General features: G+C 36.2%; 2 protein-coding genes across 3 annotated transcripts; both read right to left on the bottom strand.

Annotated features, from left to right (window-relative positions):
* Positions 1 to 1,194: 1,194 nt before the first annotated feature.
* LOC306895444 (solute carrier family 22 member 7-like) lies at positions 1,195 to 5,593 on the bottom strand. Its single transcript, XM_079458677.1, has 9 exons — positions 5,100 to 5,593; positions 4,748 to 4,851; positions 3,982 to 4,136; positions 3,666 to 3,834; positions 2,820 to 2,943; positions 2,553 to 2,656; positions 2,054 to 2,268; positions 1,859 to 1,967; positions 1,195 to 1,708 (listed from the first exon to the last, which is right to left on the bottom strand). Exons 1-9 carry the CDS (start codon positions 5,478 to 5,480, stop codon positions 1,501 to 1,503), a joined length of 1,569 nt encoding a protein of 522 aa, XP_079314803.1. The 5' UTR covers positions 5,481 to 5,593; the 3' UTR covers positions 1,195 to 1,500.
* Positions 5,594 to 10,924: 5,331 nt separating this feature from the next.
* LOC306895443 (solute carrier family 22 member 7-like) lies at positions 10,925 to 18,334 on the bottom strand. Of its 2 annotated transcripts, XM_079458675.1 has the most exons (10): positions 17,869 to 18,334; positions 17,634 to 17,737; positions 17,405 to 17,559; positions 17,123 to 17,291; positions 16,742 to 16,865; positions 16,123 to 16,232; positions 15,762 to 15,976; positions 15,523 to 15,631; positions 15,229 to 15,435; positions 10,926 to 11,174 (listed from the first exon to the last, which is right to left on the bottom strand). In XM_079458675.1, the coding sequence occupies exons 1-10, from the start codon at positions 18,247 to 18,249 to the stop codon at positions 11,108 to 11,110; spliced, it is 1,641 nt and encodes a 546-aa protein (XP_079314801.1). In that variant the 5' UTR covers positions 18,250 to 18,334; the 3' UTR covers positions 10,926 to 11,107. The 2 variants fall into 2 exon arrangements, with proteins under 2 accessions (XP_079314802.1, XP_079314801.1); XM_079458676.1 differs by lacking the exon at positions 16,123 to 16,232 and having other exon boundaries at positions 10,925 to 11,174; positions 15,762 to 15,840; positions 17,869 to 18,329.
* Between the last annotated feature and the right edge of the window lie 494 nt (positions 18,335 to 18,828).

Raw genomic sequence — 18,828 nt, 5'->3', positions numbered from 1 at the left:
TTTAGTTTCACCCCTATATATCTATATAGGTGCAAAAAGGACATTTACACCGCTCTAGTAACAGTATATTACTTAGACTAGTTGTCACAGCATACAGTGTACGGTGTTTGTATCTTCAGATCTTATTACAATACATATAGTACTCCACTCAGTTCTTCAAATAAATACTTTGAGAGTTAATAGATTTAGAGTTAACAAAAATAAACTGTCACACTTTCAGGTTGTGATTCGGTGGAGCTAACAGTTCCAAATAAAGTTGGTATTTCCCCCTTTTTCAAGGAAAATTATTTAACATATCCTGCAGTTCACGCGCCAAGATTATTGAAGCGATCTTCGGTGAAATGACGTGCGTACAGTAAAACCCTAGGGTTAAACTCCTTTGGTGTCGTTTGAAAAGAAATTGTAACCATTGTATCCTCAGAGGTTCTTGCTTTGTAAGTTAAATAAGATGGACTTCATTTCACAACGTAGAACACAGGTTCTAGACATGATGCAAACGCATCACGAACGAGCGACAGTGTTAGGGGGAGGAGAGTGAAGTTTGAAGCGTGAAGCGGCAGTCCAAGCAAAACATTGATGGGAACTATTTCTTGTGACGTTGTTACGCTGCGGTTAGAGACTCGGAATAGGTCACGTCTCTTTTGCGTGATTCAGAGTTGACTCCCTTTTTTACCAACCAGTTACTTTGTTATTCATTGACCTTCAGACTTACAACTTACAACAGCCCCAATGTGAAAACTTGTCAAATAAAAAATGAAGTTGAATGTTGAGATTTGCACTCGTAGACAAAACTCACAAATCTTTAAAGTGCTTTAAAGTTTTGCTACTGATTTACCTTCATACTATGATAGCCTATTATTAACTGCAACCAAGTAAACCCAAGTCATCTTGAGCACTTTTGACAGAGGTCGAGTGTCCATGCTGTATTAATATGTTTCTGAGAACGTATTCTGATAAAAGTTCATACTCTAGTTTAGACTGCTGACAGACGCAGTCACGCAGAAAATCTACTATGTTTATATATGAACTTTTTTAGTCTGCAGTGTGCAGGCCATTCCGTTGACATGGAAGTTATGTAAATTTTAAACTTGAGCTCGAAATGTTTCTACAAAGCAGTTTAAACTAGATCATTTCAGTTTAGTTTTTGGACCAAAGGGTTTGAACACTGGGAAAGTGAGCTCTGCAGCCAAAAATGTATCAATAAATGTTTCATTTAATTAAATGAGTGGTCACATGTAAAAAGATGTAATATCTAATGAATGTTATTTAAACAAAAAAATTGTACATGTATGTTTTACTTTAACCTGAAATTATGCATTTCTTTACAGCACTAAACACAAAATACAAAGGCAAGACTAGCAACATAAACACAGATTTAAAGTTTAAACAGATACAGATACACAGAAAGCCTAAACAATGTATGTATGATGGAGAGATGTATCTGTGTCCTCGCTGTGCAAATTAAACATCCTTTATGTATCTAATTAATTATAATAATAATTATGTATCCTCGATGTCCTCTATAGTCTCGGGTAGACATCTGCCCCGTGTCTCAGGTAACTGCCAGGCCACCAGACTAGCTAAAAGAGCTACAAAACAGAGGGTGATCTGAGGGAGGTAGCTCCAAAAGCTGTCCAATAACAGGATTAGAGGAGCCAAAGCCACACCCAGACGACCCAGGAAGGAGTTATAGCCCAGCCCATTTTGCCTGCAGGTAACACACCAATGCATTTTTATATTTTATACTGAATATATTTAATTTATAATGTACAGTATGTAATGCGCCAGTTTAACTAAAGATCTTTTAACAATCACATACTTATTTCCTTTAAGTTTAGGATGTAATTTAACTGGTTACCTCAGGACAGTGGGGTAAAGCTCAGCGCAGTACAATGTAATCGTAGCAAAAGCACCAACTAAAAGACCTTTTCCCAGTACAGCAACCACATTACGTCCAAGCCACATATCTGAATGAGAGAGTTACATGAACATATTTGGTGCATGACTAGTTAGAGAGGGTGACTTTTTTGTAAATAACCATCATTTGTCTCACCTCTAGGTATGAATATGTTAATCATGAGGCAGATTCCACCCAACAACAGACCTCCAGTCTCTGTTTTACGTCTGCCAATCTTTTCAAGCAGGTAATAGATGCTCAGTTTAGCTGGAATCTCAATGGCTCCATAAACAAACTGAGTCATGTACAAGTTCAGTCCAAAGTCTGCAATGTTGAGGCTTATTCCATAGGTGGCAGTAGCAACACAAAACCTGTAAATCACAGAAAGCCAGTATTGCATGATTTAATATCCCAAAAATAAAGCTGACTTTCAAACAGAGCACATGGCCAGTAATGGAATAGTAAGCCCCAAATTTTGGAAGGTGCTTGAGGCACAAAAATCATATGCACGACTTCTGACATGTATTATTTTTCTGTAAGAAATCTTTTTTTTTTAAATATGTTTGTTTAATGTAATAAGTTCAAATAGAGGATGTGGATGAGGATAAGGCATAATTTTCATTTTCAGATACATTTTTTATATTCAATAACATACCATATGGTTCCAGTTAACAAAGCCAGTCTTCTCATTTTAGGGGTTCTGACAAGATCCAGGTAGGAATGCTTCCTATTTTCTGTAGCAGTGATGCTAGTGAGATCCTTTGGAAGAGAAAGATCAGTTAAAGTATTGACCTGTTGACCCTGCTTTCGTAAACTACTAAAAAAAATTAAAGTACGAAAAAAGAAATGAAACTGTAAAGTTATGGGACACGCTGAAGTTTGCCTAAACAGCAGGAAAGCCAAAAAAAGCCATCTTACTTACTTTGTGCTCGATGCTTGAGATAACTTCCTCCCTATGGTTCATAACTGCACATCTGTGAAGATTATAATGAGCTTTCTGTGTCTTTCCATTGACTATTAGCCATCGAGACGATTCTGGAATCCAACTACATCAGAAATGTGAACATATGGTAGGACTGAACAATGAACTCTTAATAGGTACGCAAAACTGTGAAGTGTATAAAGGTGGGATAACAAGCTGTCATGCATTCTGACATCTTTACACTGTTGAACGTGCTTGCTTCTCATGCTTAACATGGTTAAAAAACCAGTTGGACGTATAATGCTGTATTTCTGGGCTTGATACACTCCCCCAGCACTCCAACTTTTTTTCATAACTTAGATCCTATTCCTTTCACTGGTAAATTCTCCTGGAAAAGCATGCCCACGCGCCAACCGAAGAGCGATAGGAAAACCCGCTTGCCAGATTGAGATTGTTTAAAACTGATAAATGGCGTAGTCCCAGTGCTAAAACATGATGGACATGAACTGCACGTGGTAAGTTAAACTAGGTCTGTGTTTTGTGCGCAATCGGCACGTATGTACATAATGTTAACAACACGAAGGGAAATGCGATGATATATTGTGTGCTAGTGCTGTAGTTCCGTTCACCCTGCCTGCCTCCAGCCGCTCGTGTTTTTCCGTAAAAAAACGTACAGCTGTATCTCTCTTTTATAAATTCGATCAAACTAAATACTCTTCGACAATATGATGTATGCAATACTACTGTATAGGTGCTCAAGATTAATATGGAATTGGCAGAAACTGGGTGTGTTATACAATCTTTAAGAATATGAGGGCAGTTTATTTTTACAAATATTGTGTTTACCACCAGAGAATTGTGCACAGAAGTGAAGGTGAAGTGACAGCCACTGTCAACCATCTCCAGTCTCTCACATAGAATGCAATGAGAGATAAAGACATGCTCCCACAAGCCCATGCCATGCTGTCAATCACACACACCAGTCTTCTGTGCTGAATGTCTACCCACTCCACATCTGAAAGAGCAAAAATGCACAAATTTGAGCAAACAGTTTAAATAATTTAAATAATAAGTCACTCTTTACTAGTCTATTTGTCTTTGTCTATACAAACAGTTTAGTCAAGTAAAATACATCACAGGGTGGGAAGAAAAAACTTCTCACTGAGCACTGAAGTGATGATGAGGATGCCAGTGATGGTAAATCCAGTGAAGAATCTCAACACTGCAAACATGATGAAGGAGGAGGAAAAAGCGCTGGCCACTGCAAAACCCATTCCTAATACATACGATACCAGCAACATCGGCTTACGGCCAAATCTACACAATGAAAAAAGCCATGCTTACTTATACAGAAGATTTGTTATAAATAGTTATAGATGAAAGAAAAAGTACAAGTAATTATGGGAAACCATTATGTTTTTATAGGGCTGACCAATGATTAAACGCATGCAGAATAAACGTTTGTGCTTACAAAATATATGTCTGCGTACTTATATAGATTTTTTTATTTATTAAAACATAGATACATGCATATATATTTAAGAAAAAAATAACATTATAAATTAAATATATATAATTGAAATTATTAGTAAATATAAATGTATAAATACTTGATAAATATTTATAAATGTATGTGTTATAAAACAAAATTATTATGCACAGTACACAAACATATGATATGTGAACACAACCCTTTATTCTGAATGCGATTAATCATGGTTAATCACGATTAATCGTTTAACAGCCCTAAGTTTTAAAAATGACATAAAAAGTGTGCAGTAAAAATACTTTTATCGAGTCACTAGTTGCTTCAGATTAACCAAATCAAACCAATTTGTCCATTGTTTAATAAATAATTTGAAAAGATCATTTCATGAATGCTTTAGTTAAGAGACATAAACCACACAATAAACTATAGCATACATCACCTGTCACTCATGCATCCAAAGAAAACTGCTCCAAACATTACCCCAACAAAGAAGATGGTGGCCACAGCTTTATTCAGCCCTTTATTATCACACACCAGATCCCACTTTGCAAAAACACAGAGATTTTAAACCTAATTTACCAGTCCAGTATTAACACATCCCTATGGAATTCACATGTCAAAATATTTGTGCAGTTAGCTAAAACAGACAAGCAGAGTTTGTGGTTTTAAAAACAGTGAGGTACAGGATTATATAAGCTAAAGGAAAACACAGTATTAACTACACTATAAGAATATCTTCTAAAGAACATGAAGATTTTTCAAAGCCAGTAATTAAGACAAAAGGATCTCACCTGTGTGGCCAAAGTGCTGCTGAATGTGCTGTTATCATACACCCATCCATTCTGACACTGAACTACAGGAAGATCTGTGCTGCTCGATGAGTTTGACAGCAGGTGGAACTGAGGATGAGAGAACATGTGACAAGAAGCAGGAGTTCCATCTTCCTGTTTTGGAATACTGACAGTCAGCCTTTCCTCCCAACTCAGATTCCCAAAGATCCCGTCAACATCCAAAGAGCTGATGTCACAGTGATGGGACGTGATGGCAGCGATAAAGTTGCTTAGCAGGAAGTGACACGGAATCATAAATCGCCCTACAAAACTGATGCAAATCATCATTTTCTGGAACCTGCCGAAGCCATTGATCTCAGTTAGTAGATCCTCAAACTTCATCCTTTTTTATTAACAGACTTGCGTCTTAGTTGTCTTACAACAAAAATGCATGTAGTGAGGACTAAGAGCTCTGCTATTAACAGCCTGCCATTGCTTGTACTTCGGCCATAAGAAAATTGCTCAGGTTGTTAATTATTAATCTGTACTTTTGTCTTAACCCCTTTAACCTCATTCTTTTTTATTCTAAGGCTCGGTAAAGTAAGTGAAGTCCAGCCTAAATTATAAGTATTTAAAATACTACAATTTGGTAAGAAGACTTGTGGTATGTTCGTGCTCAAAGTCTAAAAACACTAAATTAAACCTAGGCAGGCAGTTTTTAAAATCAATTAAATTTATTTTAATTGGTTACTTTTCTTTTTATAACAAAATATAAGGGAAGTAATATTCAACAAACATAATATTAAATACAATAACTTTGGTTTTAAACAACAGTGTATTCAGGCTTCTTAAGGCTGGGTTTCGAGCATCAGGGCATACTGATGGTCTATCCGAGGAGGCTGACAGTTCTTCTGTTTTTTATACCTTGTGTTGTCCTTGAACTAACTTAACCCACCCACAAGCCTTTTCTCGTGCTTGACCGAAAGTGAACTCATCCATGGATTTGCCTGGACAAGTTCATCCTTCAACAGCACATCCATACAATTGTCCTGTTTCACTCCTCCTTCCAAGGGTTGGAATTTCGCATCCTAAGACATGAACCTTTCTAAATAAACAATTATTGTTATACCTCAATAATACACAAATTTTAAAATCATCTAAACATATGTTATGCCATTATGGACAGTCCACCTTTAAATGCCATAACGTGTACCATACTTAATATTCAGAATTCTTATTTTTTAACTAACAATGGTTTAATCCATATACAATTTTCACTCATTTAAAATGACCACACTTAATTATTGACAGTAATTCCTAAACTATAATAGATAACCATTATCATGTTATCCATTTGAATACAATAAAACTTTGATTGCATCACTAAATTCACAAATATACTTCAGTGTTCTTTTAGTTACTTTGGTCTTTTAATATATAACAATACTTCGCAATCAGTTTGACATACATTATAAATAACTAATAGGTTCGATCTGTTCATTGCTGCATCAAAACATGTTTTTAAACCAAAATACAGAAACATTTTCACCCCTTCATTCAGAGTGTTCCCTCCTCATAATTACTCGTTTCTACATCATCTTTATTCATGCTCAGACACTTTTTTCAAAACGGTATTCACCAAAGTAAAATGACTTGACATTTTCAATTTTACAATGTATACAGTATACACAGTAGCACATTTTTGTTTTACATATCTGCTAATTATAATTTCATTTTGTTACATGCTAGTAACAATATGCTTTCATCTATGTTTCATGCTATCTTTTTCCAGTTACTTACGTTATCTTTCATCACCATTATATCTGTGTTAATTTTCCTTCTCGCCCATGCTAGAATATATTTCCATGTTCTTCACAGAAATGCTTTGCAAAATATAAGTTCCATTATCACTAAATTGAATTAATAGTGTATCATAATCATAGCAAAATTAGGATCTTTAGGATTTACAAACATTCCATTTTGTAAAAGCCCTTAAAATGCATTCTAATATTTTCCCTTTATATATTCTTGTACAAATTTGAGCGCTATAATTGTAGCATTTATTTTTCCTATTTTTCCAAGTTTTAATGTTTTAACCATATATCAAAATCTTAAGATTATTCAGTTAAAATAGTTTAATAATACACTCTTAATTTAACAGATTCTGCAATTTGTTTTCACTATATAATATACAATTCTCATCTGTGTCTTCCACAATACATATATAATTTATATCCATCCAAATGTTGTCTTTATAATATCGGTTTTTCTTTTTCCTTAGCTTGCAAGATCACACTCTGAAAAAAGGACGTCAAGCTATACACATTATGTCTCACTCCAACACATTCCATGATAGTTTTGTATAAAGTTACACAAACCATGCCACCCCAGAAATAACAGAGATACGTTCAGTTAAGGACAACACACTTGGTAATTTATCACTAATGAACACAAAAAGTGTTGTTTTAACACAACCACCTCCAGAGTGTATCATTGACGGTTTTGAACTTTTCCCTTCATGTACTTCACCTGTCCTCCATTGGACTCTAGTTTAACTCGTGGCTTCCTCATGCCATTTCATACACCATTTCAAGATTTTTCAGGTCGCCTGGAAAGAACCAACAACTACTTGCTTTGCAAATCATTCGTATTTAATCAATGCTTTGTGCCTATATAAACGACGCTCACCTATTCTCCGGGTCAGTATTACTATGAGGATAACTCATCCTCCTCCATTCTTGGCAGACAACACACAAGGCTCCTCTGACCTCCATGGCTGTTTTCAAAATAGTAATCTATAACAGGTGTTAGATATTGTCAGTGATTTAACTCCATCTGAACCTTGGAGCTTTTAGTTAAATCTTTACTTAAATATATGTTATTATTAAACAACTATCAGCTCTAATAGTAACTCTGTAACTATATCCTTACTATCTTTAAAAGTCCTTCTTCTACACAATTGAATAATTTAATTTATATTTGAGGAATATTTTAGCTTTTTAGCTACTTGATCACTTTTGTCAGCATATCTTCACATTTTAAGCTGTTCCTGGAATAATTGAAAACTATTTTATATTTATATTTTACTTAAAATAATTTTTAGCTTTTTGCTTTCTAAATTACGCATCATTAATAACATTATCAAAACTTGTGACGAGACTGAAGTAATCAATAGCTTATTTACTTATATAATAAATCAATGTTCCCTCTTTTATCCATTCATAAGTCTGTTCTCTCACACAAATTTATAAGCGGATTTGCTTTAAGCTGTAATTTTATGATAAATGTGACCCTGGATCACAAAGTAGCACGGGAACGTTTTTAGTAAAAGCCAAAAATACATTGTGTGGGTCAAAATGATAGATTTTTCTTTTATGCCAAAAATCATTAGGATATTAAGTAAAGATCATGTTCCATAAAGATATTTTGTAAATGTTCAACCCAAAATATACAAAAACTAAATTTTTTGAGTGGATGGGCTGCTACAGTGCCTCGGATTAACAACTTCAAAGGCGAATTTCTCAATATTTAAATTAATCTCAAAACTTAATTAATCATTCAAATCGTTTTCCTTGATTTCACGAATTGTGAATAGTATTGATAAATAATCGCTTTTTACTTTTCAGTAATATCTTTACCAGTACATTTTACATATATACATACTCTATTTAAGAATAGGTAGCTTGATATTTGTCAGAACTTAAACAAAAACTAATTTCAATTGGGTGTTAGTTTGGGCTACTTTATATATTTGGCCATCTTGTGCATCCCCTTCTGCCCCCTGGTTATCTGATGTTCTCCGTGGTCATAGTGCCACACTCAGGTCTGCTGAAAGAAAGTGGCGCAAATCTAAAGAGCCTACTGACCTCTCATTCTATCAATCTCTCCTCTCTTCTTTCTCTGCTGATGCCTCCTGCCAAAACCCAGTACTACCAAGCTAAAATCAACAACTTTCCTGACTCTCGCACTCTCTTTAAAGCCTTCTCTACTCTTCTTTGCCCGCCTGCCCCCTCACCTCCATCGGACTTAACAGCTGATGATTTTGCATCTTTCTTTGTAAAGAAAATGACCACCATAAGCAATCTATTCTCTAAACCGCCGCCTCTTGACCAAGCCCAAACCCCGACACATGCTCGCTCCCCTCTTTCTCTCTTTTATCTGAAGACAACGTTTCCAAGATCATTTCTTCTAACCACCCCACTACCTGCCTGCTAGATCCCATCCCCACTCATCTCCTCCAGGCCATCTCTCCATCGGTTGTTCATCCTCTGACCCATATTATCAACTTGTCTTTCACCACTGATTCATTTCCCACACTCTTCAAAGAGGCCCGTGTTACCCCACTACTTAATAAATCCACTCTTAATCCTGTACTGTTAGAAAACTACAGATCTATCTCTCCTCCCCATTATTGCTAAAACTCTTGAACGTGTTGTTTGTAACCAGATCTCAACTCTACAGATGATCCAGAATGCAGTGACAAGAGTGGTCTTCAATGAACCAAAGAGAGCACACGTCACTCCTCTTACTTTGTTACATTGGCTCCCTATAGTGACTCGCATCAAATTCAAGACTCTGCTCCTGGCCTAAAAGACTGGTTCGGCACCCCCTTATCTCCACTCGCTAATGCAGACGTTTGTATCCACCAGATCCCTATGCTCTGCAAACTTGTGCTTTTTGTTGTCTTTAAGCTGTTCCAATTGCTTCCATTGTTTACCTCATCTGTAAGTCATTTGGTATTATTTGTGTTCAAACTGTTATTCTTGTTTCAAGTAACATTTTCATTACAATACACTATTACTATGGTTTCTTCAGTTTTCTTAGTGTACTTTACAGTCAACATTTCAATCCACCTGGATACTTGTTACCTAAATAAATGTTATCTTTCAAAGTTTTGTAACATTTTGCTTTGCTTAGTTTAAAATACTTATTAAAGCTGTTTCTGCGCATTTATTGTCTGTTGCTAGAATGTTCCTCCTGTTTTTCAGTGATCGTGAGACCTGTGAGCTCTCAGTACTGGGCTGTGCTTGGAACTGATTCTATTTGTAACATGCCTGTTTTTCTCCCTTCAGAATGAAAGCTCAAGAAGTCCTCTGTCCTCGGTGCACAACGTTTTTTATAAACTGTACTTTTCTTCAAACTTATTATATTTCTTCCCGTAAGCATATCATACACTGATACAGAAGACATATATACATTTTTTTAATAAGGGCATTAAATCGCTTTCCCACTCATTCTCCTTCACAACTCCTTCCTGGTGGAACATTCTTCCTAACGTGGTCCGGTCAACCACATCTCTCACAACCTTTAAAAAACTACTTAAAACACACCTCTTCTGTGAATAGTTGACAGAAGAAAAAAATACTCCAGACCCTCTCAACAGGTAGTGGTCTAGCTTTTGGCGAAACTAGTAACTTTGTATTAGCACCTCTCATACTATTGCTCTTTTATGACATATTGCTTAATGCTCCCTGTACTCTTTGTATAAAAGTGTCTGCTAAAAGAATAAATGTAAATGTAATGTAACAATTTTACTGATGTTGCATTTAAAGCCCTGGGATTTTTACTGGATGAGCAGCTTTCAACTGCTTTTGACCACTATGAAAGCACACGGCATGCCCACGCATCAACCAAGAAGAGTGAGAGAAGGAGCATGCGTACAAGTCACTTTCACTTGTGTGCAGGAGAGAGAGAACAACGTTCGTGAAGTTAAGCTGTGTTTGTCTGTATGCATTTGGGTGATGAATGCTATATAAACGGTGGATATTAAGCTGGATTTGGCAGCTGTGAGAGATACTAAACAAAATTATATTAGTATAATTTCATGAGATATTCATCACACTTCTGATGATTGATTGATTGATTTTATTTGACCATTTTGTTTAAAGAAACAAAACAAAGTCAGGATAACACAATAAAGAACTAGGGCTTATTTCCATTGAGGTCCTGATGAAAGTTATGTGGTCAGCCAGGGAAGTGCAGACGATCGGAAGACAACAAAGGGCTACTGATATAACACTCCAGCAATATCATTTTTCACTTGTCATCATTTTCTCTGCTTCCTCTGGCTTTTCATAATGTCTAACAAGATTTTTCCTATAAAATATAAAAAGACTTGGTTAAAGAACACACAGAAATGAACAGACATCAATATTCCAGTTAGTATGTTTTTTAAAACATATTTTTAAGAATTTCTTAAATTAAATTAAAGGTCCATTGGATTTTTATCAAACCTTCATCATCACAAAGTCTTGTTGTGGCATCGTCCTTCTGTCCAGTGTAGTGTTACACGTTGGTCCCCTATGGGATGAATTTCGACTCAAAATGATTAACAAATGCACGCACAGTCATCCGTAAACGTGATACTCGATTCATTTGTATTGTACGATTCACAAACAAATGCCTTATGATTTGATTCTGTAAAATTTAGATTTGAATAAACACGAAGCGATTTGTACAAATAGAGGCAGATTTGTGACCGCAATGTTTTATTTTGTGTTCATGTATATTGATTTTGCGCATACCAATGAGAAGTTGTGCATTTGTGGCTCCTGTGACGCGCGTTCATACATCCTGTTCGGTTCATTTGGATTTTGAGACTTTCTTTACGCGGTTTTGCATTGGACAATCCACACACACGCAACTGCAGATCCATGCGCAACCGTGCAGAAAATAAGAACTACCACTAGATGGCAGGCTTACGGAAACCATAGGTGCTGGTCATATCATTAGAATATCATCAAAAAGTTGATGCATTTTACTATTTCCATTAAAAATGTGAAACTTGGAAATTATATTAATTCATTACACGCAGACTGATATATTTCAAACGTTTATTTATTTTAATTGTGATGATTATAACTGACAACTAATTAAAATACCAAATTGATAAGGCGTTTTAATCTCAAAGACAAAGCATTTTCTCATAAAGTTAATAGATGCAGTTATTAAAGTTACAGTGCAATAGATGATTTTATGCAGTTATTACAGTTACAGTGCAGTAGATGAGTTTATGCAGTTATTACAGTTACAGTGCAGTAGATGAGTTACTGCAGTTATTAAAGTTACAGTGCAGTAGATGAGTTAATGCAGTTATTAAAGTTACAGTGCAGTAGATGAGTTTATGCAGTTATTACAGTTACAGTGCAGTAGATGAGTTTATGCAGTTATTACAGTTACAGTGCAGTAGATGAGTTAATGCAGTTATTACAGTTACAGTGCAGTAGATGAGTTTATGCAGTTATTACAGTTACAGTGCAGTAGATGAGTTAATGCAGTTATTAAAGTTACAGTGCAGTAGATGAGTTTATGCAGTTATTACAGTTACAGTGCAGTAGATGAGTTTATGCAGTTAATAGAGTTACAGTGCAGTAGATGAGTTAATGCAGTTATTAAAGTTACAGTGCAGTAGATGAGTTTATGCAGTTATTACAGTTACAGTGCAGTAGATGAGTTTATGCAGTTATTACAGTTACAGTGCAGTAGATGAGTTAATGCAGTTATTAAAGTTACAGTGCAGTAGATGAGTTTATGCAGTTATTACAGTTACAGTGCAGTAGATGAGTTAATGCAGTTATTACAGTTACAGTGCAGTAGATGAGTTAATGCAGTTATTACAGTTACAGTGCAGTAGATGAGTTAATGCAGTTATTACAGTTACAGTGCAGTAGATGAGTTTATGCAGTAATTACAGTTACAGTGCAGTAGATGAGTTAATGCAGTTATTACAGTTACAGTGCAGTAGATGAGTTAATGCAGTTATTAAAGTTACAGTGCAGTAGATGAGTTTATGCAGTTATAACAGTTACAGAGCAGTAGATGAGTTAGTGCAGTTATTAAAGTTACAGTGCAGTAGATGAGTTTATGCAGTTATTACAGTTACAGTGCAGTAGATGAGTTAATGCAGTTATTACAGTTACAGTGCAGTAGATGAGTTAATGCAGTTATTAAAGTTACAGTGCAGTAGATGAGTTAATGCAGTTATTACAGTTACAGTGCAGTAGATGAGTTTATGCAGTTATTACAGTTACAGTGCAGTAGATGAGTTAATGCAGTTATTAAAGTTACAGTGCAGTAGATGAGTTTATGCAGTTATTACAGTTACAGTGCAGTAGATGAGTTTATGCAGTTAATAGAGTTACAGTGCAGTAGATGAGTTAATGCAGTTATTAAAGTTACAGTGCAGTAGATGAGTTTATGCAGTTATTACAGTTACAGTGCAGTAGATGAGTTTATGCAGTTATTACAGTTACAGTGCAGTAGATGAGTTAATGCAGTTATTAAAGTTACAGTGCAGTAGATGAGTTTATGCAGTTATTACAGTTACAGTGCAGTAGATGAGTTAATGCAGTTATTACAGTTACAGTGCAGTAGATGAGTTAATGCAGTTATTACAGTTACAGTGCAGTAGATGAGTTAATGCAGTTATTACAGTTACAGTGCAGTAGATGAGTTTATGCAGTAATTACAGTTACAGTGCAGTAGATGAGTTAATGCAGTTATTACAGTTACAGTGCAGTAGATGAGTTAATGCAGTTATTAAAGTTACAGTGCAGTAGATGAGTTTATGCAGTTATAACAGTTACAGAGCAGTAGATGAGTTAGTGCAGTTATTAAAGTTACAGTGCAGTAGATGAGTTTATGCAGTTATTACAGTTACAGTGCAGTAGATGAGTTAATGCAGTTATTACAGTTACAGTGCAGTAGATGAGTTAATGCAGTTATTAAAGTTACAGTGCAGTAGATGAGTTAATGCAGTTATTACAGTTACAGTGCAGTAGATGAGTTTATGCAGTTATTACAGTTACAGTGCAGTAGATAAGTTAATGCAGTTATTACAGTTACAGTGCAGTAGATGAGTTTATGCAGTTATTACAGTTACAGTGCAGTAGATGAGTTAATGCAGTTATTACAGTTACAGTGCAGTAGATGAGTTAATGCAGTTATTAAAGTTACAGTGCAGTAGATGAGTTAATGCAGTTATTACAGTTACAGTGCAGTAGATGAGTTAATGCAGTTATTACAGTTACAGTGCAGTAGATGAGTTTATGCAGTTATTACAGTTACAGTGCAGTAGATGAGTTAATGCAGTTATTAAAGTTACAGTGCAGTAGATGAGTTTATGCAGTAATTACAGTTACAGTGCAGTAGATGAGTTTATGCAGTTATTACAGTTACAGTGCAGTAGATGAGTTAATGCAGTTATTACAGTTACAGTGCAGTAGATGAGTTAATGCAGTTATTAAAGTTACAGTGCAGTAGATGAGTTAATGCAGTTATTACAGTTACAGTGCAGTAGATGAGTTAATGCAGTTATTACAGTTACAGTGCAGTAGATGAGTTTATGCAGTTATTACAGTTACAGTGCAGTAGATGAGTTAATGCAGTACCAGTACACAGTTCTGTAGTGCAAAGGATGCAGTGTGTGTATGTATATCTTGCCTGAATCAGAATCTACTGCACTGTAACTTTAATAACTGCATTAACTCATCTACTGCACTGTAACTGTCAGTAAGCCTGCCATCTAGTGGTAGTTCTTATTTTCTGCACGGTTGCGCATGGATCTGCAGTTGCGTGTGTGTGGATTGTCCAATGCAAAACCGCGTAAAGAAAGTCTCAAAATCCAAATGAACCGAACAGGATGTATGAACGCGCGTCACAGGATCCACAAATGCACAACTTCTCATTGGTATGCGCAAAATCAATATACATGAACACAAAATAAAACATTGCGGTCACAAATCTGCCTCTATTTGTACAAATCGCTTTCGTGTTTATTCAAATCTAAATTTCACAGAATTAAATCATAAGGCATTTGTTTGTGAATCGTACAATACAAATGAAACGTGTATCACGTTCACGGATGACTGTGCGTGCATTTGTTAATCATTTTGAGTCGAAATTCATCCCATAGTCCCCTTGCATATAATTCACCATGTTCTGTCAGCCGTCGTAGTGTTTCGAAAGAGAGGGTTGGAGTGAGCAATTTGTAACCTTGCCACTAGATATTACTGACTGGACCTTTAGATTTTATTTCAATTTCAATCTTTGTTTTGATTTTATTACCTGATTTTTTTATTTGAGCTGAATATTTTCAATTCAGGGCAATCTTTTTATAATAACCCCAAACAACATGGCAACGACTACTTACGCTGTACCCTCAATGTCCTCTATAGTCTCAGGTAGACATCTGTCCCGTGTCTCAGGTAACTGCCAGGCCACCAGACTAGCAAAGAAGGCCACAGAACAGAGGGTGATCTGAGGGAGATACCCCCATAAACTGTCCAACAAGAGAACTAAAGGAGCCACGGACACACCCAAACGACCAACAAAGGAGTTATAGCCCAGCCCATTTTGCCTGAAGGAACCAAATACACTTTGATATACTGTACAGTTTATAATTATAAATTAAATTAAGTTGTATTCATTCCAAAAGTTCTGCTACCTTAGAACAGTGGGGTAAAGCTCAGAGCAGTACAATACGATTGTAGCAAAGGCTGCAGCTGCACAACCTTTTCCAAGTACAGCTAATACAGTTCGTCCAACCTGTTGAGCTGAACAAGAGAGTACTATATATAAAGCAAAAGAACACGCCCTCTAGCTACTAATCTGGAAAATGCATTTATCCTATATTGCATTTTTTTTATCCTCATATTGCAGTAGCCTACTACTACACTGCCTCACCTCTGGGTATGAAAATGTTAATGATGAGGGTGATTCCAGTCAAAAACAGAGCACCAGTCTCTGTCCTTCGTCTGCCAATCTTTTTAAGCAGATAATACATGCTCAGTTTAGCTGGAATCTCAATGGCACCATACACAAACTGGGTCATGTAGATATTTAGAACAAAGCCTGTTATATTCAGACCTATTCCATAGGTGGCAACAGCAACACAAAACCTATAAATGACGAAAAGCCATTAAGTATAATAACATTATTTTTTCATGCCAATTAAAGCGTAAATCAGAATTCAGTTTGAGGAAATAAAATAAAGGTGAGTAATGACTAAATTTTTGGGGTGAACTGTCCCTTTATGGGGACACACCATATGGTCCCTGTGAGCAAAGCCAGTCTCCTCATTTTAGGGGTTCTGACAAGATCAAGGTATGAAAACGTCTCCTTTCCTGTGTCTGTCACAATGATGCTAGAGAGAGCCTATAAAGTAAAATAAAAATTATTTAAAACATTACATGAATATTATTGTGATGCCTCATGTATCCCAAAGATCGGGGGGTTGTATGTACATTACATGCATACGTGTCCGACTCGCAAATTGCACATTGCGTGCATTCGTGTTTGTAATTCGTCTGCAAGTACGCCCCTGGTCACGTCTGTAGGCAGCCGGTGGGATGGCCGTTCTGGACTTTGACAGAATGTCCTACTGGTCAGTCCGCCCCGAATGAAGCGTTATGTTTGTATTACCTTAGAGTGAGCTATATCTACACACACCATAGATCCCATTACATGGAATTCGCCTTTTTTTTTTACAATAGCCCTAAATGGACAAACTGCTTTATAGAGCTCATTTCGTAAATATTTCATCTGCTTCGGCAAAGAAAAAGTGGGGTGAACGGTGGAGTGAGCTGTTGGTTGCAATTCGCAACCAGCTAAATTTCATTCACTGAACCTTTAACACAAAAGAAAGATATTCCTGTCTTACTCACCTGGGGTTGGATGCTCGATGTAATGGTCTCACAGCGGTTCATAACTGCACATCTATGAAGGTAAAAATTAGCTTTTTGTGTCTTTCCATGGACTATCAGCCACCGTGCTGACTCTGGAATCCACCTGAATAAGACAGAATAACATAATGACATACATTCTTAAAAAACTAAATGTTCTTCAAGAGACTCCCCAAACTATTTAGTAAGAACTATTTATTTCTTACTTTTGCATAATCTAAAAAAAACTTTTCCACTGCAAATGGCCTTTTGTGAAACAGAAAGGTTCTTTGGATGTAAATGGTTCTTTATTGAACCACAATATTTCAGAATTTTAGAAAATTTGGAAACTGCTAAATTTCCTTTTTTTGGAAATGTGTTTACCACCAGAGAATTGTGCACAAAAATACAGGTGAAGTGACGGCCACTGTCAACCATCTCCAGTCTCTTATACAGAATGCAATGAGAGCTAAAGCGGTGGTCCCAAAAGTCCACCCAATACTGTCGATCAAACACACCAGTCTTCTGTGCTGAATGTCTACCCACTCCACATCTGAAAGAAAAATAACTCCTATATTAAAGGAATTGTCAGTACTAAATTCACATCATTACTGAATAAGCGTTACACAAATTGTGTGAGAGAAAGGACTGTGCAGTGGTTCTCACTGAGTACAGGTGAGATTGTGATGATGGCAGTGATGGTAAATCCAGTGAAGAATCTCAACACTGCAAACATGATGAAGGAGGAGGAAAAAGCGCTGGCCACTGCAAAACCCATTCCTAAAACATACGACACCAGCAGCATCGGCTTACGACCAAATCTACATAATGAACAGAAGCCATGCTTAGATGTGGAGAAATCACCAATCGCATTTATGAAGAAAATGACGGTCACCTGTCACTCAGACCTCCAAATAAACCTGCTCCAAACATTGAACCAACAAAGAAGATGGTGGCCACAGCTTTATTCAGACCTATGTTATCACACACCAGATCCCACTTTGCAAAAGAAGAGACAGAAAACAAAGTATTTGTTTGAAAAAACAACCTTTCAGTTATCAGTCCAAATTTTCAACCATTATGCCACACAAATTCACCAACTAAAAGTTGGATTTCAATATGCATCTCACCTGTGTGGCCAAAGTGCTGCTGAATGTGCTGTTATCATACACCCATCCATTCTGACACTGAACTACAGGAAGATCTGTGCTGTTCGATGAGTTTGACAGCAGGTGGAACTGAGGATGAGAGAACATGTGACAGGAAGCAGGAGTTCCATCTTCCTGTTTTGGAATACTGACAGTCAGCCTCTCCTCCCAACTCAGATTCCCAAAGATCCCGTCAACATCCAAAGAGCTGATGTCACAGTGATGGGATGGGACGGCAGCGATAAAGTTGCTTAGCAGGAAGTGACACGGGAGAGTAAGTCGTCCTATAAAACTGATGCAAATAATCATGGTCTGGAACCTGCCGAAGCCATTGATCTCAGAAAGCAGATCTTCAAACTTCATCTTCTGAGTAATGTGACTTGTTACAAAAACCCTGGCTTAAGTTGTGAGGGTTTGTGTTTTTTTCAAAGGTTGGTAAATATAAGCCAGACGCTGCTTGTACTTTGGGCTTTTGACCTGCTTGTGTATGTGTCTGTTTTTATGCCTGAATGTAAATCTTTGAAAAAAAACCTGTACTTCACAGAAATGGTTACAAATATTTTATAGGCCATAAATATTTGCCTCAAATAGTAACAAGTGTCTTCTGAAATTAATATCTTGTGCAAAAAAACAGTGTAACTGAAATCAAACTTTGTAAAAAAAATCTATATTAATATTTTATATTATATAATATTCATAATTATTATTTGCCCTTTTCTGTACATTTCTAATCTTTAAAAAGTACACAGACACATTTTTTATAAAATAAAAGCACATGGCAACAATCCAGACAACTGGTTAATGAACAGCATCGAATTTTGGAGGCATCCCAGATTAAGGGATTTCATTGAAGTTTGTGACTTTTTTTACTTTTTCTTACACTCTTACAAACAGTTCACCTTCAAATTGAAAAATCTGTCATAATTTTTTCACTCTGTTGTC

Source organism: Barbatula barbatula (assembly GCF_947034865.1).
Source record: "Barbatula barbatula genome assembly, chromosome: 6".
In the NCBI taxonomy this organism is placed as follows: domain Eukaryota; kingdom Metazoa; phylum Chordata; class Actinopteri; order Cypriniformes; family Nemacheilidae; genus Barbatula; species Barbatula barbatula.
The sequence above is the reverse complement of the archived record's forward strand: the minus strand, read 5'-3'. Positions and strand labels throughout refer to the sequence as shown.